Source organism: Sapajus apella, unplaced genomic scaffold, assembly GCF_009761245.1.
Source record: "Sapajus apella isolate SASKATOON/1434 unplaced genomic scaffold, GSC_monkey_1.0 scaffold77, whole genome shotgun sequence".
Taxonomy (NCBI): domain Eukaryota; kingdom Metazoa; phylum Chordata; class Mammalia; order Primates; family Cebidae; genus Sapajus; species Sapajus apella.
The window spans coordinates 1,002,652-1,030,237 of NW_022437017.1; the positions used below are offsets into that span (position 1 = coordinate 1,002,652).

Here is a 27,586-nt window from a genome sequence, read left to right on the forward strand (position 1 = left end):
GAGACCAGCCTGGCCAACCTGGTGGAATCCCATCTCTACTAAAAATAAAAAAAAAATTAGCTGAGTTTTTTTTTTTTTTTTTTAATGTAATGCAACTGATTTAATTTAAAATGGAAACAGCGACATGTCACCAAAAGCTGCCCTACTGGATAACACAGCTCTAAAGCACCAACTTCAGCCAGGCCTGGGCCTCAGCTATTCCCTGCCCTGCAAGACGCCAAGCCAGGGCAGAAGAGGGTCACGGCACACAGGGTGGAAGTCACTGCCAGTGGGCACTGGGAGCTTTGAAAGAGCCAGGAAATGCACTCTTACCTCTTCCTCTTCTTCTGAGCCACTTTCTTCACTATCAGACCTCGGAGCTACCTCATACCTAGAAAAAATATAAGAGCTTTCATATAAATCGGCTCAGACCCAGCAGAATTCACTTTTCCTAGCAAACCAGCCAGGGATCCAAATAAAAGTAAAATCACCCCTAGCTGCTACCTTCCTGGAATAAGGCCCACTGAGGACTTGGGATCCCAACTGTCTGGAATGAAAGGCCCAACTCACCCCGGGTTCATTTCCAGCCAGGCCTCCAGTTGCCCAGCTTTGGGGGCGTCTGTGCCCGTGAGGATCTTCCCGCTCTCCACGTGGATCACTTTCACCGGGAGGTCGCTCATCTGGCTGGTCTCATCCAGAGGCTAAAAAAGAGTCATCCATGTGACATTGAGGTTGCAGGGCCTTCAGATCAACGGTTTACAGAGGTCAGGGTGGGAACTGCCCACTCAACTCTATACACTCATCTCTAAATACATGCAAACATGGCCAGTGGTGGTGACAATGGACAAACTGTACATTCAGTAATTCAGTAAAAATATATAACCCATGAATCCTGACTAAGCGGCACTTGTTTAAGGTAACTGACATGTACATTGTAATTTTCAAACAGTCCAGACAGTCACACAGTTGAAAATTCCGGCCAGGCTGGTCTCAAACTCCTGGTTTCATGTGATCCACCTGCCCTGGCTTCACAAAGTGTTGGGATTCCAGGCATGACTACTATGCCCAACCCATTTTTTTTCTTTTTTTTTAAAAGAAAACTGAAGAGTATAACGTGGGTGCTCCCCCTTCTCCTGTTCTCCAGCCTAAGTTTTTCTCTTCAGAGGCGTCCACTGGTATCCGATTCCTGTACATCCTTCCAGATCAATTCCATGGATAAAAAACAAGGACTCGCCGGGCGCGGTGGCTCACGCCTGTAATCCCAGCACTTTGGGAGGCCGAGGCGGGTGGATCACGAGGTCAAGAGATCGAGACCATCCTGGTCAACATGGTGAAACCCCATCTCTACTAAAAATACAGAAAATTAGCTGGGCATGGCGGCCCATGCCTGTAATCCCAGCTACTCAGGAGGCTGAGGCAGGAGAATTGCCTGAACCCAGGAGGCGGAGGTTGCGGTGAGCCGAGATCGCACCATTGCACTCCAGCCTGGGTAACAAGAGTGAAACTCCGTCTCAAAAAAAAAAAAAAAAAAAAAAAAAGAAACAAGGACTCAGACGTTTCCACTTTCTCCCTGTTTTTTATACTTACAGCTATACTAATTCACATTCTTTGGGTCTTGATTTTATTTTACCCAACTTATACTCTATTTGTAGATTTCATCAGGAGTCCTCATTTATTTGTTAAAAAGCTAACTGGAATATTTCAAAAATAAGTTCCTTTTAGCAACAAATATGAAACTCCAACTGTCGAGATTCAATGGATAAACATAACATTTCCTCCTTCATTGATTCTTTTTTTTAGATGGGGTTTCACCATGTTGGTCAGGCTGGTCTTGAACTCCTGACCTCAGGTGATCCACCCACCCTGGCCTCCAAAGTGCCTGGATTACAGGCGTGAGCCACCACGCCCAGCCCATTGATTCTTTTATATTTCCTAGAGAAAACTTCCAGAATGAGGACAAAGTTCTTGGTTTAAATTTTGGTTATCTTCCAGAAATTTGTAACTACCTGCAAAACTGCTACACTCACTGTCAAAGCCTTCCACAGAGTAGAGGGATATCAGTCAGTCTCTACACGTTAAAGGTCACTCTCAGAGCAGCCACCACAAAGGGTCACAGCAACCCCTTACCCCAACAATGGGCTCTGCAGGCTGCCTCAATTGGGGACTTTCAACTCCGCATTCTCTCTGGGATCACTGGGGGAAGCAGTCAAAGATGCTGATTGTGAAATGCTTCCCCCACACCCAAAACTCTGATTGAACTGCTCTGGAGTGAGGCTTGAGCATCCTTGCTTTTTTAAAATTTTTAATTTACTTTATATTTTTTGGAGATAGGTCTCACTATATTACACAGGCTCGTTATACTGGTCATTCACAGGTGTAATCATAGTCTCAAAGCCCCAGGCTTGCCGGGCACAGTAGCTCAAGTCTGTAATCCCAGCACTTTGGGAGGCCGAGGTGGGTGGATCATAAGGTCAAGAGATCGAGACCATCCTGGTCAACATGGTGAAACCCCATCTCTACTAAAAATACAAAACATTAGCTGGGTATGGTGGCGCGTGCCTGTAATCCCAGCTACTCAGGAGGTTGAGGCAGGAGAATTGCCTGAACCCAGGAGGCGGAGGTTGCGGTGAGCCGAGATCGCGCCATTGCACTCCAGCCTGGATAACAAGAGTGAAACTCCATCTCAAAAAAAAAAAAAAAACAAAACCCCAGGCTCAAGTGATCCTCTTACCTCTGGCTCCCAAGCAGCTGAGACCACAAGTACACAACACCATGCCCAGGAAATTATTTTATTTTTTGTAGAGACAGAGTCTCCCTATGTTGCCCAGGCTGGCCTTGAATTTCTGGACTCTAGCAATCCTCCCATCTCAGCCTCCCGAGCAGCTGCAACTACAGGCACATGACTTCACACCCTGCTACTACTTAGAAAAAGCTCCCTGGAGGATCACTTGAGCCCAGGATGTCGAGGATGTTGTAAACCATGACCTCACCACTGGACTCCAGCCTGGGCAACAGAGAGAGAGAAAGACACCCTGTCTCAAATGATAGTAATAACAATAACAGAGCGCTCCCCAGGTGACTAGAACATACAACAGAGGCTGAGTACCACTGGCTGAGAACAAGGAAAATCCACCACCAGCAGCAAGTGTCAGTGCCTGTTATCAACTCTAACAGGATGAGCAGCCACAGCAGGACTGAGCACAAGTTCCTGAGCTGCACTCTCCCACTTCATGACATTTTTCTTGAGTCCTCCAGATGGCTCTAGAACTGTGACACAGAACTGGCTGACAGAGACCCTGTCTGAAGTAATAATAACAAAAAGCTCCCCAGGCTGGAGTGCAGTAATAGAAATGCAATACACTGCATCCTGGACCTCCTGGGCTCAAGTGATCCTCCCACCTCAGCCTTTCAAGTAGCTGGAACGACAGGTGTGTGCCACCAAGCCTAGCCAATTTTTTGTAGAGATAAGGTTTCACTACATTGCTCAGGCTGTTTACAAACTCCTGGGCTCAAGCGATCCACCCACCTCAGCATCCCAAACTGCTGGGATTACAGGTGTGAGCCACCACGACTGGCCCCAAGTAACTTCTTTTTTTGAGACAGAATCTGTCTCTGTCACCCAGGCTGGAGCGCAGTGGCTGTGAACCTGACTCACTGCAACCTCCACCTCCCAGGTTCAAGGGATTCTCCTGCCTCAGCCTCCCAAGTAGCTGGGAGTACAAGGTGTGCATCACCATGCTCGGCTAATTTTTTGTATCTTTTAGTAGAGATGGGGTTTCACTATGTTAGCCAGGCTGGTCTTGAACTCTTGACCTCAGGTGATCCACCCTCCTTGGCCTCCCAAAGTGCTGAGATTACAGGCGTGAGCCACCGCATGCAGCCCCAAAAACTTCTGAACACAGTATTTGGACCATATACCCTGGGGTGGAGGAACTCTATTAAACACTGGACTCTAGCTAGGAGGCTTCTGCATAGAGGTGCCCATTAGCACTGTGGAATGTACTTTCCATGTATTCTAGTATGGAGCAGATAAGTAACCCTATTGCTGCTAATGGAAATCAGGTTCCTGATTTTAGAATTACAGAATGGGGGAAAGGATAAAATTAACCCTGTGCTGTTGGATTAAAATTGGGAGGTGTCAGTATAACCTCAAGATTTTTTTTGAGATAGGGTCTCACTGTCTTGACCAGGCAGGAGTGCAATGGTGAGATCACAGCTCACTGCAGCCTCAAACTCTTGGACTCAAGTGATCCTCCCACCTCAGCCTCCCGAATAGCTGGGACCACAAATGCATGCCACTACATCCAGCTAAACCAAAATTTTTTAAATTTTTGGTTTTTTTTTTTTTTTTTTTTGAGACAGTTTCAATCTTGTTGCCCAGGCAGGAGTACAATGGTGCAATCTCAGCTCACCACAACCTCCACCTCCCAGGTTCAAGCAAATTCTCCTGCCTCAGCCTCCCGAGTAGCTGGGATTACAGGCATGCAGCATCACGCCCAGCTAATTTTTTATATTTTTAGTAGAGATGGGGTTTCTCCATGTTGGTCAGGCTGGTCTCGAACTCCCAACCTCAGGTGATCTGCGTGCCCTGGCCTCCCAAAGTGCTGGGATTACAGGCATGAGCCACTACGCCTGGTCTTTAAAATTTTCTAGAGACAAGGTTTTGCCATATTGCCTACCCTGGTCTCAAACTCCTGGGCTCAAGTGATCCTCCCACTTTGGCCTTCCAAAGTACTGGGAATACAGGCATGAGCCACCATGCTCAGACAAGAGTTTTAATATATACAAGGAATAATGCAGATACTCAACTATTTCCCAGATCTGGCTGCTGAGCGGGCCTAGAAGCAATGATGTCCCACTAGAAGGGGGCACCCTCAAAGTCAGATCTTGGCATCTAAATATTATTCTGTAATAAAAGGATATCTAGCTGGCACAGTGGCTCATCCCTGCAATCCTAGCACTTTGGGAGGCTAAGGCAGGCAGATCGCTTGAGCTCAGGAGTTCAAGACCAGCATGGGCAACATGCCGAAACCCTGTCTCTACAAAAAATACAGAAAACATAGCCAGGCATGGTGGCATGTGCCTGTAGCCACAGCTATTGAGAAGGCTGAGGTGGGAGGATCACTTCAGTCCAGGAGGTTGAGGCTACAGTGACCCATGATCGCACCAGCCACACACTCCAGCCTAGGTGACACAAGGAGACCGTGTCTTGGAAGAAAAAAAAAAAAGGCCCGTCGTGGTGGCTCCCATCTGTAATCCCAGTACTTTGGGAGGCCAAGGTGGGTAGATCACAAGGTCAAGATATTAAGACCATCCTGGCCAACATGATGAAACCCCGTCTCTACTAAAAATACAAAAATTAGCTGGGCGTGGTGGCGCACACCTGTAGTCCCAGCTGGAATCGCTAGAACCTGAAGGCAGAGGTTGCAGTGAGCCAAGATCATGCCACTGCACTCCAGCCTGGCAATGCAGCGAGACTCCGTCTCAAAAAAAAATAAAGGGAACCAAGACTCCCTGGAGTCTTGGCTGGCTCCAGGGGGCTCAGCAGGGAAAGCAGAAGCTAAGCCTTGTGAGGAAGGAAGTGCTGCAGGGATGGTAGGCATACGCCAAAAGCAAACAGGGGCCAATGTCAAGGAGCAACTACTGGCTAAACCTTAATCACCAAAAGAAATCATTTTAAAGGATTAGAATCCATTCATTCGACTAAACAAGAATCCATGAGTCTACACCAGTGGTTGGCAGGCCATGGCCCACAGGTCAAACAGCAGTAAAGAGAAAGCTTTTTCTACTATGGAAAAACAAATATATCAATGCAGAAGGAATGATGGAACTAAAAATCATCATCCTGAAACAAACACAGCAAAAACTGATACAGGGAAAAAAAAAAAAAAAAGATACTAAAAGGGGGATGAGCTCGAATTTTGAGGAGTTACAACACAGTTACAAAGTCTCAAGTATCTCCCTGCTTACTGAGTACAAAAGAAAAAAACAGTAACTGGACAGTGGTGGATCTCTTGGCAGACACCAAGGGTTCAAAGTCAGCATCACCAGTGACCTTGTTTACGAACCTATGCCATGCACTCCCTGATGCCCTGAAAGGGATCCAGGGCCATGGTAGAGGTCTGCCTGCCAGAGACACATAACCTGAATCTAATCACAAGGAACATTAGACAAACCACAATCTACAGCCACTGGGTGACACAACTGGCCTGAAGACAAGCATGGTGGCTCACACCTGTAATCACAGCCTTTGGAAGACCAAAGTGGGAGAATCACTTGAGCCCAGGAGTTCGAGACCAGCCTGGGAAACATGGCGAGACCCTATCTATGCATACTCCCCCCCGATCCCCCGCACACACACAAGGAGTTATTTAAGATCGAAGCTGGCAGGGCGTGGTGGCTCATGCCTGTAATCCCAGCACTTTGGGCGGCCGAGGCAGACGGAATACGAGGTCAGGAGTTCGAGACCAGCCTGGCCAACAATGTGAGACGCTGTCTCTATTAAAAATACAAAAATCAGCCAGGCTTGGTGGTGGATGCCTATAATCCCAGCTACTCAGGAGGCTGAGGCAAGAGAATTGCTTGCACTCGGGGGATGGAGGCTGCAGAGAGCCGAGATTTCGCCACTTCACTCTAGCGTGGGCAAAAGAGCAAAACTCCATCTCAAAAACAAAACAAAACAAAACAAAACAAAACAAAAAGCTGGGTGTGGTGGGGCATGCCTATAGTCCCAGCTACTCGGAAGGGTAGGATCACTTGAGCCCAGGAGGTTGAGGCTGCAGTTAGCTAGCTGTGAGCCACTGCAGTCCAGCCTGGGTGACAGAAAGACTCTGTCTCAAAGAAACAAAACAAAACACAAATAAGAAATAACAATAAAAAGAAAAAAAAAAAGCAACACACAAAACTTGAAAATGGAAACTCTGGGTAAAGAACACACAGGACATCTCTGGATGGTCCTTGTGCCTCTCCTGCATGTTGGACATTACAGTAAAGTAAAACCTGAAAGATGAATAATGCATCAAATGCATAGAAAAAGGCCTTGGAGAAAACACAGCATGTGGGATTGAGGGGTGGGTGGGATGGGGGTCAGAGGACACGCTGGGATTCTCACCACCATCATATATCGTTGTTCATCATTTTAAAAGAATACAGGTTTTAAAGTTTGAAACAAACCAAAGCCTCGGGGCTGGGTTGGTACTTCCACAAGAAATCCTGCTTCCTCACCTCACCATCCGGCCCAATAGCAGGTGTCTGTCCTTCTGCATTTTCTGCCTTCTAGAAATAGAGAGACACGATCAGGCCCTGATCCGCCAGGTGGAGGCTACACAGGCGAAGATGGCCGCCCCCAACCCACTCTGAAGCAGGCACCATGTCAGGCCCAACACACCTTCTTTTTCTTTTTCTTCTTTTTCTCCTTGGCGACCTGAGCGGCCTTGTGCTGCCGCACCAGCTCTGTGAGGTTAGCCACATACTCGTCTGTCTGCTGCAAGAGGTAGGCCAGGCGCTTGTCCTTCTTCTGGTCGATGAGCTTGCGGTACCCCTCCTCATCTTCAGCCTACAGAAGCGTGGGGGTTACGGCAGTGTGGTGGTGCAACGTGCAGGTCTGTGAACACCCACAGCTGGCAAACCCCGAGGGGCACTGAAAGCGTGCGTGGCTCATGCGGGTGGCGTGCCGCCGGCCCTTCACACAGCAATCGACTCCCCATTCAGGAACCATTTCCTCAAAACCTACCAAGGGCACCTGCTAGGCAGACAATCCCGCCAGGAGCCATTTACAGAGGCCATGAGCCAGTCCTGTCCTCTCTGCCCACGAAACACACCCCAAATCCAAAGCCTTCTCTCCACCAAGTCCAAGACACATCCCTCTCAATAATGCACACAGCAAGCCCCAACTTTCTAAGAATACATTAGATCACGTCATCCCACGGCCAAAACCCTCTCAGGTGGGGCTCCCCTTCATGATCAGAATTCAATCCAGAGTTCTCCCAATGGTCTGAAATGTCCCACGTCCCACCTGACCCTGTGAGCTCTGACCTCACTTCCTCCAACATGACGCTGTTCTGGGAGCCCAGGGTTACCGGCTGTCCCTGGTACGTGGCTGCCTGCCACCTCAGTCTTTGTTCCCCACTGCCTCGGGTTCCTCTCCTGCCTCTCTGCATTTGTGCATCAGGGCCACCCTTCGGGGCCTCTGTTCTGAGGCCTTCACTTACTACCCTGTCCCTCACCATTATCCACTTCACCCTCCTCACTTCAGCTGTCACCATCCACTACTCTGTTTCATTTGAGTATCTCCCCCTCAAGCACAAGCAGGAGCCCCAACAAGGGCAGGAAAGTATCCTGCTCTCTTCTGTATCCCCCACACACAGAGCAGTGCCTGTCCCAGAGCATGCTGCCAATATCTGTCCAGCCAGCGACTTGGCCACAAATACTCAGAGATGTTTATCCTAGCAGTGGGGGAGCTGGATTGCACCACCTGTGGCTTTTACAGAACCAGAGGAGGGGGCACCACTTGCACTTTCCAGAGAAGGCAGAGGAGATGGCCAAGTGGCCTCAGGTCACAGTCACTCTGATGGTCAGAGGGATCAGCAAAGATAAAAAGATCCGAGCCCAGGACTGACTCCCAAGTCTATGCCTGCTCTTTCCCTCCGCCCCACCTCTAACTCCAAGCTGTGAAATGCCTTGAGGTAACCCTGGGCGAGCAATCCCTGGAGCCCACAACACCAGGTACATGTGTAGAAGGACACACATCAAGAAGGTGGACCATACCATGAGCCTCCGCATGCGCTCCTTCTCGATCCGCTCATTCTCTTTCTTCTGCTCCCGCTCCGTGTTGGCGTGGTAAGTGGCCACTGCCTTGGTGAGCTTCTGAATTTTGCCTGTGACCGATCTGTGATATTCCTTGAAATCCTTGGCATGCTGGAGAATGCTATTGAGGTATTCCTGCAGGAACACACGAAAGAGAAGGCTGACCACTCAGCAGCAAGGGGAACATGTCTCCCCACAAGGCTTGTTTAAAACCTAGAATATCGGGCCGGGCACAGTGGCTCAAGCCTGTAATCCCAGCACTTTGGGAGGCCGAGGCGGGTGGATCACGAGGTCAAGAGCTCGAGACCATCCTGGTCAACATGGTGAAACCCCGTCTCTACTAAAAATACAAAAAATTAGCTGGGCATGGTGGTGCGTGCCTGTAATCCCAGCTACTCAGGAGGCTGAGGCAGGAGAATTGCCTGAACCCAGAAGGCGCAGGTTGCAGTGAGCTGAGATCGCGCCATTGCACTCTAGCCTGGGTAACGTGAGTGAAACTCCGTCTCAAAAAAAAAAAAAACCTAGAATATCACTTTTGGAGGCTGAGGCAGGCAGAATGCCTGAGGTCAGGAGTTTGAGACCAGTCTGGCTAACATGGTAAAACCTTGTCTCTACTAAAAATACAAAAATTAGCCAGGTGTGGTGGCACGCAAATGTAATCCCAGGTACTCAGAGGCTGAGGCAGGAGAATCACTTGAACCAGGGCAGAGGTTGCAGTGGGCCGAGATCGCGCCATTGCACTGTAATCCTAGCACTTAGGAGAGGCCAAGGCAGACAATTGAGGTCAGGAGTTCAAAACCGGCCTGACCAACATGGTGAAAGCCCATCTCCACTAAAAATACAAAAAAAGCTGCAGCGAGCCAAAACTGCACCACTGCACTTCAACCTGGGTAATAGAGCAATACTCCATCTCAAAAAAACAAAAAAACACAAATGTTAACAGAGATTGCTGTGTTGATTTTCTAGATTATTTTACAGTATACTAGTAATAGATATTAACTGTAGAAAATCTTTACAAAATATATAAATGACCAAAATAAGCACCATCATGCCCAAATCCTTAACTGATTTTAGACTTCAAAACTTTCATCTCATCAATTCATCTTGTGAAACCCTGAGTCACATCAGTCCCTACAAAGCCCAGAACCCTCTGTGGCACTCACAGTGAAAGCCCTCCCTGCAGCTCATAAGGCCCTGCATCACCTGCCCGTCACCTCCCTGCCCTCCTGCCTCCAGTTCTCCCTGCTACTCAATCTACTCTGGCTACACGCAGGTCCTCGCTTTCCATTAAAGACACAGGCATGTTCGAGCCTAGGGCCCTCGCACCTTTCCCTTTCCCTGGAAAGTTCTTTGCCTACACGTGTGCGGCTCCCTCCCTTGGGGCTCTGCCCAGATGTTACCTCCAAAAGAGAGAATTGCCCCAACATCATGTCTACAACAGCCCTTTCCTTTTCTCTATCCCGGCTTGACTTTTCTTTGCGCCCTATCACCTTCCAGATGTGCCAAGCATGGATTTCATCACTGTCTGTGTTCTCCCTACCATTGGGTTTTTACACCAATACGCTCCCAGTGCCTAGAATACTGTTACGATGAGCAAAAGGAGAGGCAAGCAGCATGTTTAGGAACAAAGCGAACACAGCCCCAGGGCAACCGCTGGGACAAGCCAGGCGGCCAGGTGGCCAGGTGGGCGGGCTGCAGGGTCTTGGGGCTGCCCGGGTGTACCTGGTGCTTCTGCCGGCGCTTGCGCTCCTGCTCTATCTTCTGCTGCTTCTCCAGCTTCTCAGTGATGCGGGCCTCACGCAGGGACTGGCGCTTGCTGCGCTTGTAGGCCTTGGCATTGAGGGCCGTCTCGAGCGCCGTGTCCCTCCGCATGCACACCACCACTTCCTGGCGGAGCTGTAGGAGGGAAGAGGACAAGCTTGCTCTCTACACGGCTCTGCGGCACCCACAATAATGAACACACATGGTGACATCACACACTACATCGCTAAAGGAGCCTTGTAAGTGCCTTACACAGCCAGCCCATGTGTGCAGGGGACACCTAGTAGGTGCCCCCAGGCAGGGCGAGCACAGGACAGAAGGTGATCATTTCTGGACACCCAGCCAGGGGGTCCTTTCGGACCTTCAGCTTGCCTCCCCTCCACCCCACATACAGCCTCTTAGGAGTCATTCAGAAGTACAGCACCCTTGGCTGGGCATGGTGACTTAACATCAGTAATCCCAACACTCTGGAAGGCCAAGGTGGGAGGGTCGCTTGAGCCCAGGAGTTTGAGATCAACCTGGACAATATGGAGAGACCTCATCTCTACAAAAACAAAAAGAAAAATTAACCAGGTGGCCGGGAAGAGTGGCTCATGCCTGTAATCCCAGCACTTTTGAGCTCAGGAGTTTTGAGACCAGCCTGGGCAACATGACAAAACCCTGTCTCTGCTAAAAATACAAAAAATAGCCAGGCATGGTGGTGCATGCATGTAATCCCAGCTACATGGGAGGCTGAGGGGGCAGAATCACTTGAACCCGGAAGGCAGGGGTTGCAATGACCTAAGATCGCACCACTGCACTTCAGCCTGGGCGATAGAGTAAGACTCTCTCTCTCAAAAAAAAAAAAAAAAAAAAAAAAAAATCAGCCCGGCATGGTGCCCCACTCTTGTGGTCCCAGATACTTGGTGACTGAAACAGGAAAATCACTTGAACCTTGGAGGAAAAACTGCAGTGAACCGAGATAGCATCACTACACTCCACCCTGGGCAGCAGAGTGAGACCCTGTTCCAAAAACAAGAAAATTAGCCAGGTGTAATGGTACATGCCTATAGGCCCAGCTACTCGGGAGGCTGAGGCAAGACAATGACCAGAGCCTGGGAGGTTGAGTGTGCAGTGAGATGTGATCTCTCCACTGCACTCCAACCTGAGCTAGAGTGAGACCCTATCTCAAAAAAAAAAAAAAGTATAGCACCCTCAAAAATAGACCCGTGTAGGGCCCAGTGCAGTGGCTCATGCCTGTAATCCCACCACTTTGGGGGACCAAGGCAGGCAGATCACTTGAGTTCAGGAGTATTGACCAGCTTGGCCAACATGGTAAAACTTCATCTCCACTAAAAATATAAAAATCAGCCGGGTATGGTGGTACACACTTGTAATCCTAGCTACTTGGGAGACTGAGGCAGGAGAACTGCTTGATCCTGGGAGACGGAGGCTGCAGTGAGTGGAGATCATTATCATTGCACTCCAGCCTGGGCGACAGAGTGAGACTGTCTCAAAAAAAAAAAAAAAAAAAAAAAGAAAGAAAGAAAGAAAAAAGAAAAGAAAAAGACTCATGCGAGTCTCCTGGTTCAAGGAAGCAAGTGCTTTAGGGTAGCAAGGTCCACGCCCCCACCACTGTGCACGCCACGAGAGGAAGGCTGTGCAGTGAGTGAACGCCGATGGGTGGCCACAGCTGCTTTTCACAGCCCAGGTACATGTAATACTAGCCAGGCAAGCTGAACTTGGAGGCTTAGCAGCAGTGCTGGTAACAAGGGCCCTTTTCTGAAAGCCGAAGCTGTGCCGGCACCCACCTGCCTCTGGAAGTTCAGCAGCCTGAGGGCCTTGAGCTCAATGGTCGCTTTGGTTCGCAAATCCCCGGCCAGGGACCCGGGAAGGTTTTCAAGTTCCTGAATTCGGTGTGCGATGCGAGCCTGCAGCCTGGGAGCAAGGACGAGAAGGAGTACAGGCAGTGAGAGGCTTGCTAGGCCAACTGGTTACAGCTGGGGCTGCAGGGGCCTGTCTCTCGAGGGGAAGCAGGCACCGGTCACAAGGCAAGAGACACCACAGAATAGGATGCTGGCCGTAGGGCAGAGCAGAGAGGGAGGCAACCCAGGGGACTCCTCAGGACTGGGGCTCCAAGGGCAGCAAAGAAGATTCCTGATAGGGGCGGCCAGGTCATGGCTTTTCAGCGGTGTGAGCCAGGCCCTGCATCAGGTGGGCCAGGGTTTCCACCCAGCCCTGGCGTGATGAGACACGGGGCTGTGGGAACCGACTTCACCTGCGCACCTCAGTGTTCTCATCTCAATACTCAGGAGACCCCTCGGAGTGACCTTACAGGCTTGATCTGAAGGTCACGAAGGTTACACGGGAAGGTTATGTGGGAGGATCCTCTTAATCAGTCTTTCTGCATATACTCATTGAGCACCAACTGTATGCCAGGGACCATTTTGAGTGCAGGGCCACTAAACAAGACAAATAAGGCTGTTTGTTGGTCTCGAGGAGCTTTCAGTCTCATTAGAAAAAGCCAGCCATAAAGGAGATAAAAAAATAAAATATCCACTGCAATTCCAGAGAGTGGCTGGAAGTGACAGGAAGGGCCTCTATGAAGAGGGAACCCCAGCAATGAGGCCTGAATGGGCAGAAGGAGCCATGCACAACCTGTGCAAAGGTCCTAGGGCAGGAACAAGCCTAACTTGTTAAATAAATGAAAAGAAGAACAGAGAGAGTAGGGTGGGTGAGGAAGGATGCTGGGCAGGAGTGGACATTAAGTTTTGGAAAGCTTATTGGGCAGACAATTGGAGGCTACAGTCAGGTTTGAATCCAGGGAGTAGATCTGATGTTCATCGATCATAAAAAGAGAAATCAAACTGCTGTGTGGGAAACAGACTGCAGCCAAGGTGGGAGCAGGGAGGTGAGGAAGGAGGTACAGGCCAAGTGGCAGTGGTGGGCACAGGGCACTATTTCCCAGGGTTGGGGAGGAAGTTGAGTGGCTTCCCTAGGGGTACATGGCAGACCGAAGGGAATGACCTTGGGAAGTGGGACTGCGCCCTCACCTGTACTCGCGCTCCTGCAGGATCTCCACAGGGTCGAGGCCCCGAGGCTTCTGGATGGGGGTGATGCGGCTCTGCTTCTGGTGGAGCGGCACCATGGGCGCAGGTTGGGCCGGCTGCCCGGGGGACTGGGTCTGGGGTGGCATCACAGGCGAGGCGGCAGGTGGGACAGCAGGGGGCGCAGGGGAAGGGCGGCCTGTTGGCTGAGGGGGGATCAGCTTCTGGGGGGTGCTCGTGGGGGCAGCAGCATTTGCCATGGGTCCTGGGAAGAAGCAAGAAGCCAGGGTATCATGCTGCGCTCTGGGGCCCATCCTGGGCTGGAAACAGAAAGCTGCTGCTTGCTCCAGGCCCCACCCCACCCATCTCCCACCTCTCACCCAGGGGTGTCCTCACACCCACCTTGGGCTCCAACCTCCTCCAGATCTCAGCCTCACCCCTCAAACCCTCCGCTGCACCCAGCCCCACGCCCCCAAGGCTTTTTTGTTCTGCCTGGACCTACAGCAGCATTTCCTGTCACCTTCTTCTAGTACCAGCTAAATCCAATGGAAGCAACTTGCCTTCAGAGTCCATCGCTAAACCTCAGGCTCCAAGAGGGCAGGTAATGAGTACCACTGCCCAACCAATGGGAGCCTGCAGTACTTACTGAGCAACTACATTGACAAGGCTCAGGGACTCGGGGAAGGCCACCAACTGTCAGAGGAGGGGATGAAACGAAGGCCTCTGGGCAATGATTGGATACAGGGGAGACCCAGGGATGGCCACAAGAAAAGTACAGGATGCAGTTCGGCCTGACCACCCTCAGCCTTTTCTCTCTGCTGGGGCTCATCTCAAGGCCTGTGTCACCCAAGCTTGTGACATGGGTGCACCACCAGAGAGGAAGGAGCTCACCTTCAGGCCAGGGCTTGGGGGGCCCTCCAGGAGGCTGGCCCGGCATCCCAGGGGGCACACCTGAGGGTCCTGGTGGGGGCATGTTCGGCCCTCCCATACCTACACATAGGGAGAAACAAACAAAACAGAAAACAGTGCATCCCGGGTTTATGCCCACGCCCAGCCCTGGTGGGCAGCCCTGGCTCCAGGGGACACAGCAGATATGCCCTATCAACAAGCTCCCCCAGGGGAATGGGGAGCTGGGAAAGCAGCATGTAGCAGGACAGCCGCCACCTCCTGCACCCAAGCACCGGAAGTGCAGCATGGGCCCCATGTAATCCCAAAGTGGGGAAGCCAGTTGGCAGCGGAGCCCAGGTCTGTCCACCCCACCACCCACACCCCAGCCATTCGTTCTCAGACACCTGAGGGCCAGGAGAGCCAGCCTTACCATGAGGCCTGCTGTAATTTGGTGGTGCCGGGCCAGGACCCGGGCCGGGGCCAGGGCCAGGGCCAGGGCCGGGTCCTGTAGCGGACACCGAGGGTGGAGGTAGCGTTGGCATCTGCTGCTGCATCCCAGGCATCGGCCGCTTGCCCTGCACGGCCATCTGCAGGTGGTCAGGGAGGGGCTGCCCCCTGGCCAGCATCTTGTAGGCCATGATCTGAGCTCTGAGCTGGTGCAGCTGGTTCTGGTTAAATGGGGTTGGGCCCCGGTTCTGCTGCCCCAAGGCCTGGGGGTCGGCACCATCCAGTGGGGCCCCTCCTGGGCCGGAAGACATCTGGGGACCTGAAGATGGGCCACTGGCTGGAACTGGACTAGAGGCATGCTCAGAGCCACCCAGGGGCGAGGGGTAACCTGCAGAGAAAGGCCAACCCACTGGTCACTCGGCAGCAAACATCTGTAATTTTTACAACCTCTTCCCCCTACACCAGCTCCTACTCTGAGATAGGACACAGTCAAATGGCTTCCTTCTCTTGAGTCAACCAGGGGCGCCTGGAGGGCATGCGCTGGAGGCCCAGCACCTGCATGGTGGGTTTGGCTTGGCCCACATCTCAGTAGGGCTGCTGGTTAATGTCAAGAACCTGAACATGAAATCAGGGCTCTCTCCCAGCCTCCGCCTGCCTGCACACAGACGGGGTGCACATCCTCGGGCCCACCCCCAACACTTCCACTCCCAGTGGAGCCCCTGAGCTTCCCACCTGATGACAGCAAGGGCTTGGCAATTCACTTACCATATCACTTCTCAATTGCCCTCGTACAGAAAAGGCACCTACTGGACTCATTAAACAGAGCCGCAGGCCCAGGAATCTATATTTCCAGTAAGCACCCAGGTGGCACAGGCTGCTGCTCTGCACAGCCCTCCTCTATCCCCCATGCTAAACATGGTCTGCCCCACAATCAGTATTGGCCCTTCTGGGGCTGCTCCAAGACAAGGTGATCAGAACAGAGCACCAGCCACACCACGCCAGACAGCCCTCTATGGTGGGCCACTCACCCACTACATCAGCCTAGGCACTCCCTGAATCCATCAATGGGAACCCAGGGGAGGAAAATGATCTGAGGACTCTGGTGTGTGGCAAACACAAGACAGGAAGGGACGCAATTGGGTACCTTGCGAGTGCTGGTCCATGGGGCTGGGCGGGGGCCCCATCCCAGCGTGGCCGCCCGACCGCATCCCCATTCCTTTCATCTGGTTGTAGCGTGGGTCGTCCGACATGCCCTTCTCGTGCATGGACTCCATGGGCTGTGAGAGGGACAATGACAAGGCAGGGTCAACATGTGGAACAGGAGGTGGTGGCTCAGCTAAGCCACCCGACGACAGTGTGCATCTCCCCCATCCCCAGCATGACTAAGTGGCTTGGCTCCAAGATAGATACACAAAATAATGTTGCCCAGTGAAGCGTGAGCACCTGAGAGTCTGTGGTCAGCTAATCCTCATCTTCTACCACCCAGGACCTCCTGGGGCCCCTTAAAGCGGCTTCTCCGACTCGCTGGCTGAAGGCCCCCCTTGGCCCCAATGAGTGGTAAGGAGAATGGCTGAGGGACACGCCTTGGGGCAAAGGGTACCAACTGCTCGGCTCTGCGAGCTGCACAGGTGAGCCCCACAGCCAGAACGTGGGAGACAACGTGGCTAAAAGCCTTTTTAGGAATTTGGATGTTGTTCTTCATTACCAAAAGAAAACTTTGGAGTGCTATTCCCAAATTTCCCACGCAGAAAGCAAGGGAGCGGGAAATGGTGGGGCAGGTACCCTTGGGGGCCAGGATGTGCTGCTCAGGCCCAGAACATGTGCCAGCACAGGGTGGGGGTCCGACGAGCTGACCCCTCTGTTCACGGCAGTGGGTCCTGGGGTGGGGGCTGAGCCAAGGCAGGCCACATCCAACAAGAAGGCTTCCTCCCTGGCCTCCGAGTAAAGGCCTCGGTCCAGAGGCTGCCTGCAGCCCTAGGGGGCAGGGGTCGTAGGCGCAAGGGGCTCCCTACCTTGTGCATCTGGTGCATGTTGTCCTGAGGGTACCCTCCAGGCCCCTGGGTGGGGATGGGGTGTCCTGCTGAGGGGGGCCCTGGGCTGGGCCCCATCATGCTGTGGGCGGAGCCCGGTGAGGGACCCGGGCTAGGGCCCAGCATGGCTCCAGGGGAAGGGCCAGGGCCTGGGGAAGGACCCGGCCGAGGAGTTCCGCCCAGGGGTGGGTCTGGAGTGGACATCTTCACAGGAGCAGCAGATAGTGACCTCCTGCTGGAATAAAGTCCCCGTCAGTCTGGGGGTCACTACCAAGGGCGAGGCAGCACAGGGACAGCAGGGGACAATCACACAGTCACATCACAATCTCCATCCAACAAGAAGCCAGCACCTTCCACCCCAACTGCCTGAACCTTTTCTCCATGACCACTCTAAGAGGAAGTGCTACATCTCAGGCACACAAGATCACAGTCTATATTGACTTGAAACTATCTCAAAAAAAGGAAAAACTTTGTATTTTTTGTTTGTTTGTTTTGAGATGGAATTTCGCTCTCGTTGTCCAGGCTGGAGAGCAATGGCGTGATCTCAGCTCACTGCAACCTGTCTCCCAGGTTCAAGCCATTCTCCAGCCTCAGCCTCCTGAGTAACTAGGATTACAGGCACACACCACCACGCCCAGCTAATTTTTGTATTTTTAGTAGTGAAAAAAATATCCAGGTCATTGAAGGCAAACCATCTTTTCCCTCTGTAAAGGTGGGCAAGCCAACCAGCGTACACTGGGAAGTGGCTGAAATTAAAGCTCTCCTCATTGTACCTTTTTTTTTTGAGACAGAGTCTCAAAAAGAAACTCTGTTGCCCAGGCTGGAGTATAGTGAGTAACGTGATCTCTGCTCACTGCAACCTCCACCCCTGTGATTCAAGCGATTCTCATGCCTCACCCTCCTGAGTACAGTAGCTGAGATTACAGATATGTGCCACCATACCTGGATCTCCTAATCATACCTTACACTCAGCATTAGCACTCCTTCCCCCTCCCTTCCATCCAACCGTGGGATGCCATCACAGCCTCCAGGAACACTCTGACACACAGCAGCACTAACTGCATTACACAGAATGCACTGATGACGCTGCCTCAAAAGAACATTTTGGGCCAGGTGCAGTGGCTCACGCCAGTAATCCCAGCACTCTGGGAGGCCGGAGGGACGGGTGGGTGGGGAGGGATCACAAGGTCAGAAGCTAGAGACCAGCTTGACTCTTGACTAACACGATGAAACCCCATCTCTACTAAAAATACAAAACATTAGCCAGGTGTCGGGGCAAGCACCTATAGTCCCAGCTACTCAGGACACTGAGGCAGGAGAACTGCTTGAACCCAGGAGACGGAGGTTGCAGTGAGCTGACATAGAGCCAGTGCATTCCAGCCTGGATGACCAAGTGAGACTCCATCTCAAAAAAAAAAAAAAAAAAAAAAAAAAGCTGTACTTGAATAAGGCAAGTTTGCTATTTAGAAGAATGGAGTTTCACAAGAGGCTTTTTAGAATGGCCTTGGCTCCTGAAAATCCTGCCTCTGAACAGTCAGGCTACAGTGATGTAGGAATGCAGGTGCCACCACCATCCGCAAATTCATTTCTGGATAGAAAGCTCAGACATGTGCAGAATGACAGTAAAGGGGATCCAAACAGCCTGGCATGATGCAAACTCATCCCCAGCAGCATGATGCAAAGCCATCCCCAATGACAAAGCACTCGATGAAGTTGCTGTTGCCTGTGCTTGAACAAGCACTGGCCGACCAGCAGCACTGCAGTGCACAGCTGTGGTGCAACTCAATGACCTCAGCTCAGTACTGAGGGGAACAGCATGTGATTCTATTTACTCTCGTTGACTTGTACGTGCCCTGATCACAGAATCACAGGTGAACAGCTTGCTGTATCAGACACACCCTTCCTGACATGCCAGAAGGCACCCTTGGTGGTACTGACTAGGGCCCCTCCTAGTCAATACCACTCTCCCAGGGAAATCACTATATTAACTGTCACTGTAGCTTCCTTTCGCTTGTTACTGAACTTCCAATAAAATGATGGGTGTGGTGAGTCATGCCTATTATATATTATGTGATATATAAATAATCTAATGTTGGGTGCAGTGGGTCACATCTATAATCCCAGCACTTTGGGAGGCAGAGGCAGGAGGATTGCTTAAGCCCAGGAGTTCAAGACCAGCCTAGGCAACATAGCAAGACCCCGTCTCTACAGAGTTGTGTTTTGTTTTTTAATTAGCTAGTACGGCAGAATCTGAGGGGGAAGAACTGCTTGGGCCCAGGAGATCAAGGCTGCAGTGAGTCATGATCTTGGTTAACAGAGAAAGACCTGGCTCCAAAAAAAAAAAAAAGACAATCACACAGAGTCACCATGTCTGGAAGAGGCATCTATTCTTTTAAACTGAGCATTCTCATAGACATTGTATTCTACCAGGTTCTGGCCAGCACAAATCCAGCTGCTATGAGGGTCGTTTGGTGGACACAGGCATTGGTTTTCCTTGGATGTCCAAGAATGAAACTGGTGGTCATAAGGGAGGCATAAGCTTAGCTTTGCGAGGCTTCCAAACTAGCTGTATAATCTACACACACGGTCCCACCATCCAAACAGGGACAGCATTCCAGTTGCTCTTCATCAACCCCAACACTTGCTGCTGTCAGTCCTTACAATTTTTAACATTCTGGTGAATGTCCAATCACATCTTCTTATGGTCTTCATTTGCATGTCCCTCACAGCTAACGGCACTGAGCACCTTTCCATACACTTACTGGACACTCAGACATCTATTTATTTATTTACTTATTTAGAGACAGAGTCTCATTCCATCATCCAAGCTGGAGTACAGTGGCATGATCTCAACTCACTGCAACCTTCCCCTCCTAGGTTCAGGCAACTATCCTGCCTCAGTTTCCCAAGTAGCTGGGATTACAGGCATACATCACAATACCTGGTTTACCTGGCTTTTTTTTTTTTTTTTTTTTAGCAGAGATGGGGTTTCACCATGTTGGCCAGGCTGGTCTCAAACTCCTGACCTTGTGATCTGCCCACCTCGGCCTCCCAAAGTGCTGAGATTACAGGTATGAGCCAACACGCCTGGCTGATACTTTTACATTTTAAAAGTGGACATTGGCCACATGGTGGCTCATGCCTATAATCCCAGAATTTTGGGAGGCCGAAGCAGGTGGATCACTTGAAGTGAGAAGTTCAACACCAGCCTGGTCAACATGGTGAAACCACGTCTCTACTGAAAAAAACAACAAAAATTAGCCAGGTATGGTGGTGCATACCTGTAATCCCAGCTACTCAGCAGGCTGAGGTAGGAGAATTGATTGAACCTGGGAGGCAGAGGTTGCAGTGAGCCAAGATCACACCACTCACCACTGCATTCCAGCCTGGGCGACGGAGCAAGACTCCGTCTCAAAAAAAAAGAAAAAAAAAAAAAAAAAAAAAGCTGAACCATGAAATGAATTACACTCCTGAGGGCTCATGTTCTACATCAGCCTCCCCCAGCACAAACCTCCAGTAACACTCCTGCCCCGCAGTGTTCAGGAACAAAAGACTGGCTTTCCCTCTTGGGGACGTACCAGGCAGAAGCAGCTGGCTGGAGAGCAGCAAGCCCCTAGGCGCAATCGAGGGCCTGCTGTCATCCATGACGCACCCACCCTGGCAATCAATGCACACAGATTTCGGCGGCTGCCTACACTGTTTGTTTTGGAGACGGTGAGCTGCTGTGTCGGCCCAGGCTGGAGGGCAGTGATGCGATCTTGGCTCACTGCAACCTCTGCCTCCTGGGTTCAAGCGATTCTCCTGCATCAGCCTCCTGAGTAGCTGGGACTACAGCCGCACACCACAAGGTTTCATTGTGTTGCCCAGGCTGGTCTCAAACTCCCGAGCTCAGGCAATTCGCCTTGGCCTCCCAAAGTGCCAAGATTACAGGCGTGAGCTACCATGCCCAGCCCACTTTTTTTTTTTTTTTTTTTTGGATACAGGGTCTCCCTCTGTCTCCCGGGCTGGAGTACAATGGCACCATCACACCTCACTGATTCTTGAACTCCTGGGCTCAAATGATCCTCCTGCCTCAACCTCCCGAGTAGCTGGGACTACAGGCTTGTGCCACTATGCCAGCTAATTTTTGCATTTCTTTGTAGAAATGAGGTCTTGCCATGTTGCCCAGGCTGGTCTCAAACACCTGGGCTCAAGCGATTCACCCACCTCAACCTCCCAAAGTGCTAGGATTACAGGCATGAGCCACGACACCTGGCCTAAGCCACTGTGTCTGACAGGCAAACATCTCTTATCCCTCCTTGCTCCCACAGCCATAATCCTGATATTGGTCTCAGCCAATTAAACTCCTCCTGGCCAGCTGACCCTTCCTAAATGGCTGGGTAAGCCCAGCCCTGTAGAGAGCTGGATGGGGTGTGGGGCCAGGTGTCACCGTGCTCCAGCAAGATGTCTACATAGGAGGGCCGAACAAGCATGGCCAGGAAAGGGGTCTAAGGACAAGGAACACCCCTCTCTCCACCCCTCCTTCCTCCATCACTAATCATCCCTACCTTTCTATACAGGCACTAAGGATTTGGCATTTTCAGCAAAGTCCTTGGGTCCCCAAAGGTTATCCCTAAGGTGTCTTACACAGTGCCGCTTAGACTCTTGCAAGGGGCCCTCAGTGGTAAGTCACTAGCAGGGGAAATTCACGTAGCACTGAAATCCATCACAGACCAGGAGGCCACACCTACTCAGGCAGAAAAAGCGAAGGACAAGGGGATTCAGGGGCCAAAAGGGCAAGAATAGTTACATGTGTGTGGGAGCCAAATCCAGATGTGTGCAGCCCTTGGATATGGCGCTGCCGGGGCCTCCACAAGGAAAAAACAGAGCCTGGGAATCCAGGGCAGCGGCCAGAAGGAATGACCGGAAGTGAAACTACTCTGGCAGAAGAATCTAAAAGTTGAAAGCTAAAACAGTCAAACCCGTCCAGGAGGACGGGTGATGAAAATAAGCTCTCCGGTTCCCTGGCCCAAAGAGTCTGAAAGTGGCATGGCCATATTACCTCAATTTTTCTTGAGAAGCTCCTCAAGAAGCCAGCAATCAGAACCCCCACACAATCCATGCTACAGAAGTCTTGGCACCATTAAACAAGAATTGAAGCCGGGTGTGCTGGCTACTGCTTATAATCCCAGCACTTTGGGAGGCCGAGGCAGGCAGATCACTTGAGGCCAAGAGTTCAAGACCAGCTTGGCCAATGTAGTGAAACCCCATCTCTACTAAAAATACAAAAATTAGCCAGGCATGGTGGTATGCGCCTATAGTCCCAGCTACTGGGAGGCTGAGACACAAGAATTGCTTGAACCAGGAGGCAAAGGTTGCAGTGAGCCGAGATCATGCCACTGCATTCCAACCTAAGCGACATAGTGAAATCCTGTCTCAAAAAAAAAAAAGAAAGAATAACAACATATGCATGTTGGCCGGAAGTGGTGGCTCACAGCTATAATCCCAGCACTTTCAGAGGCTGAAGCAAGCGGATCACCTGAGTCCAGGAGTTCGAGACCAGCCTGGCCAAAATGGTGAAACCCCATCTCTACAAAAACAAAAAAATCAGCTGGGCACTGTGGTGTACACTGGTAACCACAGCTGTCTGGAAGGCGGAGGCAGGAGAATCACTTGAACCCAAGAGGCAGAGGTTGTAATGAACCAAGATAGCACTACAGCTCTCCAGCCTGGGCAATAGAACAAGACTCGGTCAAAAAAAAAAAAAAAAATATATATATATATATATATATGTATATATACACACATACATATATATACATACACATATGCGCACGTTAATCCATGCATAGAAGTTACCCCAAAGAAAACATTCACCAGGCCAGGTGCGGTGGCTCACGCCTATAATCCTAGCACTTTGGGAGGCCGAGGCGGGTGGATCACGAAGTCAAGAGATCGAGACCATCCTGGCCAACAAGGTGAAACCTCATCTCTACTAAAAATACAAAAATTAGCTGGGCATGATGGTGCGTGCCTGTAGTCCCAGCTACTCGGGAGGCTGAGGCATGAGAACTGCTTGAACCCAGGAGGCGGAGGTTACGGTGAGCCGAGATCGTGCCATTGCACTCCAGTCTGGGTAACAACAGCGAAACTCCGTATTAAAAAAAAAAAAAAAAGAAGAAAACATTCACCAAACTGCTGTCGGCACACCCAGTAGCTCTCTCTGATGGCATGTGACAAGGAACTTACACTTTCCACATCACAGATGTCTGGTGCTTTTTGTTTTTATTTTTTACAATAGCCATCTATTACTTTTCATATCCATATTTAAAAAAAAAAAAAACTTTTAAAAAAAAAAAAGCCTAAATCAGAAAAATACCCATGAAATAAATACCCACAAGAGATGCCCAGGAAGTGTCTTTGTGGAAATAAAAGAGAAAGGTCAAAGGATGTGAGGACTATCGTATTCTCATTACTTTCAACTTCATCAAAATTATCACTAAAATAGAAAAACATCTGTTGACATTCAAATGTGGAACCAGACTACTTGAGGAAGACAAGAGGTCTGGTCTCTTCTTTCATGCCATCCCTAGCTTTTGTCTTATGAATCAAAAGCACTGCGGTGACCAGCCCCAGGCAGGGCAGGTTGCTAAGCCAAGATGGGATCCCTTTGAAATCTGTTTATTGGAATTACGGTGGTTTTTTCCATCTTGCCTGAGAAACCAGCATTGTATTTACATTTGGCCCCAGGATATCTGCTATTTTGTTTTGGGGGGCTTGGGGAAATTTGTTCATGGACACATTTCAGCAGCAGATATAACATGAGAACCAGGCTATGGTGGGGGTCTCAGTGGATCAGCTGCAATGGGTAGGATGGCTTCTGCAGAACCAGCCCCATTTACTATGTGTGAACTACAAAACAAAATGTTCTCCTCAGTGGTCTATAAGAAAACCTTCTCCATCTGACCTGATGGTGCAGGGCACTCATCTGTGAACCCCAAAATTATGTACGCAATGGGATATCTGTGGTCTTAGAGAACCTGTAGAAAACTCCTGACAGCAATGGCACTTCTCCAAAGAGACTGCTCTGTGGCCATTTTACTTGGAATATAATTAAGTAGCAAAGCCCTGCCCTACATTTAAAAGGGAATACATTTCAGAAACCAAATCATATTAGGGTGAAAAGTTACAATGTCTTCTCAGTTCCACCTATAAGGCACAAGTGCCAAATTGTTACAAAGTATTACTCTTAGCAATGGAAATTATGTATCAGTTTATTGGCTGAAATTTCCCCCCTTTTTATTTTCATTCACTTGAAACCACTTAAAAGCACCTACCCAAATGACCTAAAGGCAACCAGGACAGTTCTCTGCCTTAAGGGAGTGCCCTCTAACCCCTCAGGAACCTGTGGTGTCTACACTGCAAGCCTACAAATGCTATCCTATCCATTAGATGGATGTTTTTCAAGCTCTTCTGACCACAACTACTTGTAACAATGTGACCCAGCAGAAACACACAACTTCAAGTAACTGCATCAAGTGTCACAAGTCGTCCTGACCCATGCTCCTTCTGGAACACCAGTAGCCCCATTCTTTCTTTTACGCTGGCCAAGGCCTACCAGATGGATGTCCTGAGCCACTACCGGGTCTGCTGTGTTATCAGCTAGATACGCAACACTGATCATGATGAGTGACATTGTGTGGAGAGGGCAAGAGGATCCCCACGACAGGGGCACGCAAAGGCCAAGAGTGGGCAGGGAGATGCAGAATTCATACCTGCCCAGTGTCACTCATGACAGGCCCTCCCCACTGCCACAGCTAGGACTTACTGATGACTACCCCCGAATACTAACTCTTTGACTTCACCAAAGAGTTTCCAAATAACGAGCATTTAGCAGGGAACAACATAGTTCCTTCCTGGTGGAGCAGACAGCAGAGTGACAGAAACAAATACGATACAATGTCACATAGAAAGCAGAAGTGTTGGCCGGGCACGGTGGCGCAAGCCTGTAATCCCAGCACTTTGGGAGGCCGAGGCGGGTGGATCACGAGGTCAAGAGATCGAGACCATCCTGGTCAACATGGTGAAACCCCGTCTCTACTAAAACTACAAAAAATTAGCTGGGCATGGTGGCGCGTGCCTGTAATCCCAGCTACTCAGGAGGCTGAGGCAGGGGAATTGCCTGAACCCAGGAGGCGGAGGTTGCGGTGAGCTGAGATCGCGCCATTGCACTCCAGCCTGGGTAACATGAGTGAAACTCCGTCTCAAAAAAAAAAAAAAAAAAGAAAGAAAGTGGAAGTGTTATAAACAAGTATTCAGGGCCTGGCACAGTGGCTCATGCCTGTAATCCTAGCACTTTGGGAGGCTGAGGCAGGTGGATCGCCTGAAGTCAGGAATTCGAGACCAGCCTGGCCAACATGGGGAAACCCCATCTTGGCCAAGCGCAGTGGCTCATGCTTGTAATCCCAGCACGCTGGGAGGCCAAGGCAGGCAGATCATGAGCTCAGGAGTTCAAGACCAGCCTGACAAACCTGGTGAAACCCCATCTTTACTGAAAATACAAAACATTAGCCAAGCATGATGGCACCCACCTGTAGTCCCAGCTACTTGGGACGCTGAAGCAGGAGAATCACTTCAACCCAGGAGGCAGAGGTTGTAGTGAGCAGAGATTGTGCCATTGCACTCCATCCTGGGCAACAGAGCAAGATTCCACGTCAAAAAAAAAAGAAAAAGAAACCCCATGTCTATTAAAATACAAAAATTAGCCAGGCATGCTGGTGGGTGCCTATAATCCTAGCTACTCAGGAGGCTGAGAGGCAGGAGAAGCAGAATCACTTGAAACCAGGAGGTGGAAGTTGCAGTGAGCCAAGATCACATCATTGGACTCTAGCCTGAACAAGAGCAAAACTCCGTCCCCCTGCAAAAAAAATAAAGTACTCAGGTGGGCACGGTGGCTCACGCCTGTAATCCCAGCACTTTGGGAGGTTGAAGCAGGTGAATCACTTGAGGCCAGGAATTCGACGCCAGCCTGGGCAACATGGCAAAACGCTTTCTCTACTAAAACTACAAAAATTAGCTGGCATGCAGCTGTAGTCCCAGCTACTTGGGAGGCTGAGGTGGGAGGATTGTTTCAGCCCAGGAGGTCAAAGCTGCCATAAGCTATGATTGCACCACTGCACTCACCGCTGGGTGACAGAGCAAGACTCTGTTTTAAAGAAAAAAAAGACAGAATGTCACGCAGAAGGTGGAAGTGCTATAAAATGAATCAAGCAGAATTCACAAGGTTAACAGATGAGAGGCATCTTTCAACAGTGGCCTGGGACCACCTCAGCGACGGAGACATCTGAACAGAGATCTGCAGTGACATGGCCATCATGTGGTTGTTTACCACAGAGGAACAGCAAGGGCAAAGGCCGTGGGGTGGGATTGGGCTTGGCATATTCCAAGGCACACCAAGTCAGCCAGTGTGACTGGAGCAGGGAGGGTGGGAAAACACGCTCCGTTTCTCTACACTCTCACACAGCACTTTGACACCAACTCAGGGAAAACCAGTTTCCTTCTACTATAGTTTCACAACAGAGGGCACTTCTGTGACCAGACGCATGGGTCTTTCCTAAGCAATTCTCCAAGTCTCCAAACACCAGTTGGGTGTCCTACAATTTAACTCAATTCAAACTCTATCTCCAACAAGTTAAGAACGTTATTGGCCAGGTTCAGTGGGCTCACATCTGTAACCACAGCACTTTAGGGGAGGCCAAGGTGGGAGTATTGCCTGAAGCCAAGAGTTTGAAAGCAGCCTTGGAAGCATAGCACCCTTCTCTACAAAAAATGTAAAAATTAGCTAAACCTGGCAGTGGTGCACACCTGTAATCCCAGCTACTCAGGAGGATGGCATGAGTCCAGGAGCTGGAGGCTGCAGTGAGCTATGACTGCACCACTGCATTCCCGGCCTGGGTGAGAGAGTGAGACTTTGTCTCTAAAGGAAAAAGAAGAGCTCTGTCTCACAAGACTGCTCCCACTGCAAATGCCATGTGCACATCCCAGCCTCCAGTACTTCTGCCCAGCCAGCTATAAATCAGGAATTCCCACAACCCCCTCTTCGGTTTGACTGACTTGCTAAAGCAGCTCACAGAACTAAGACAGGCATTTCACTTCCCATTAATGGCTTATTATAAGGGATACGACTCAGGGTCTACCAGATGGGAGAGATGCAGAAGGGCACTGGGGCAGAAGGCAGCGCACAGAGCTTCAATGCCCCTTCTGCATACACCACCCTCTAACCACTTGGTCCTTCTGGTGACCAGCCCCATCCTGGGCTATTTAGGGGCCCCACTCTAAATCACCTCACAAGAATAGAACTCATCTGTGATCAAACGGGGCACATTATGAATTTTAAAAATACACCTATCGGGCCAGGCATGGGGGCTCAGGCCTGTAATCCCAGCACTTTGGGAGGCTAAGGCAGGTGGATCACCTGAGGTCAGGAGTTTGAGACCAGCATAGCCAACGCCCTCTACTAAAAATGCACAAATTAGCCAGGCATGGTGGCAGGCACCTGTAATCCCAGCTATTCAGGAGGCTGAGGCAGGCAGGAGAATTGCTTCAGCCTGGGAAGCAGTGATCATGCCATTGCACTCCAGTCTAGCAGACAAGAGCAAGAATGAGTCTTTT

General features: G+C 50.5%; 1 protein-coding gene across 14 annotated transcripts in view; it reads right to left on the reverse strand.

The window, feature by feature from the left end:
• Positions 1 to 27,586, reverse strand: part of SMARCA4 (SWI/SNF related, matrix associated, actin dependent regulator of chromatin, subfamily a, member 4) — a 92,807-nt gene that overhangs the window by 57,496 nt on the left and 7,725 nt on the right. For 5 of the 14 annotated variants that reach the window (XM_032251741.1, XM_032251744.1, XM_032251750.1 and 2 more), the window contains exons 2-13: positions 16,919 to 17,171; positions 16,051 to 16,183; positions 14,890 to 15,294; positions 14,463 to 14,561; positions 13,578 to 13,836; positions 12,336 to 12,462; positions 10,507 to 10,680; positions 8,746 to 8,919; positions 7,367 to 7,534; positions 7,204 to 7,254; positions 550 to 680; positions 313 to 370 (exon numbers count right to left, since the gene is read on the reverse strand). In XM_032251741.1, the coding sequence (XP_032107632.1) occupies positions 313 to 370; positions 550 to 680; positions 7,204 to 7,254; positions 7,367 to 7,534; positions 8,746 to 8,919; positions 10,507 to 10,680; positions 12,336 to 12,462; positions 13,578 to 13,836; positions 14,463 to 14,561; positions 14,890 to 15,294; positions 16,051 to 16,183; positions 16,919 to 17,140 (2,001 nt within the window). In that variant the 5' untranslated portion in view covers positions 17,141 to 17,171. Of the gene's footprint in view, positions 1 to 312; positions 371 to 549; positions 681 to 7,203; positions 7,255 to 7,366; positions 7,535 to 8,745; positions 8,920 to 10,506; positions 10,681 to 12,335; positions 12,463 to 13,577; positions 13,837 to 14,462; positions 14,562 to 14,889; positions 15,295 to 16,050; positions 16,184 to 16,918; positions 17,172 to 27,586 lie in introns of those variants that run through there. The other 9 variants (XM_032251751.1, XM_032251749.1, XM_032251752.1 and 6 more) reach the window with 3 other exon arrangements.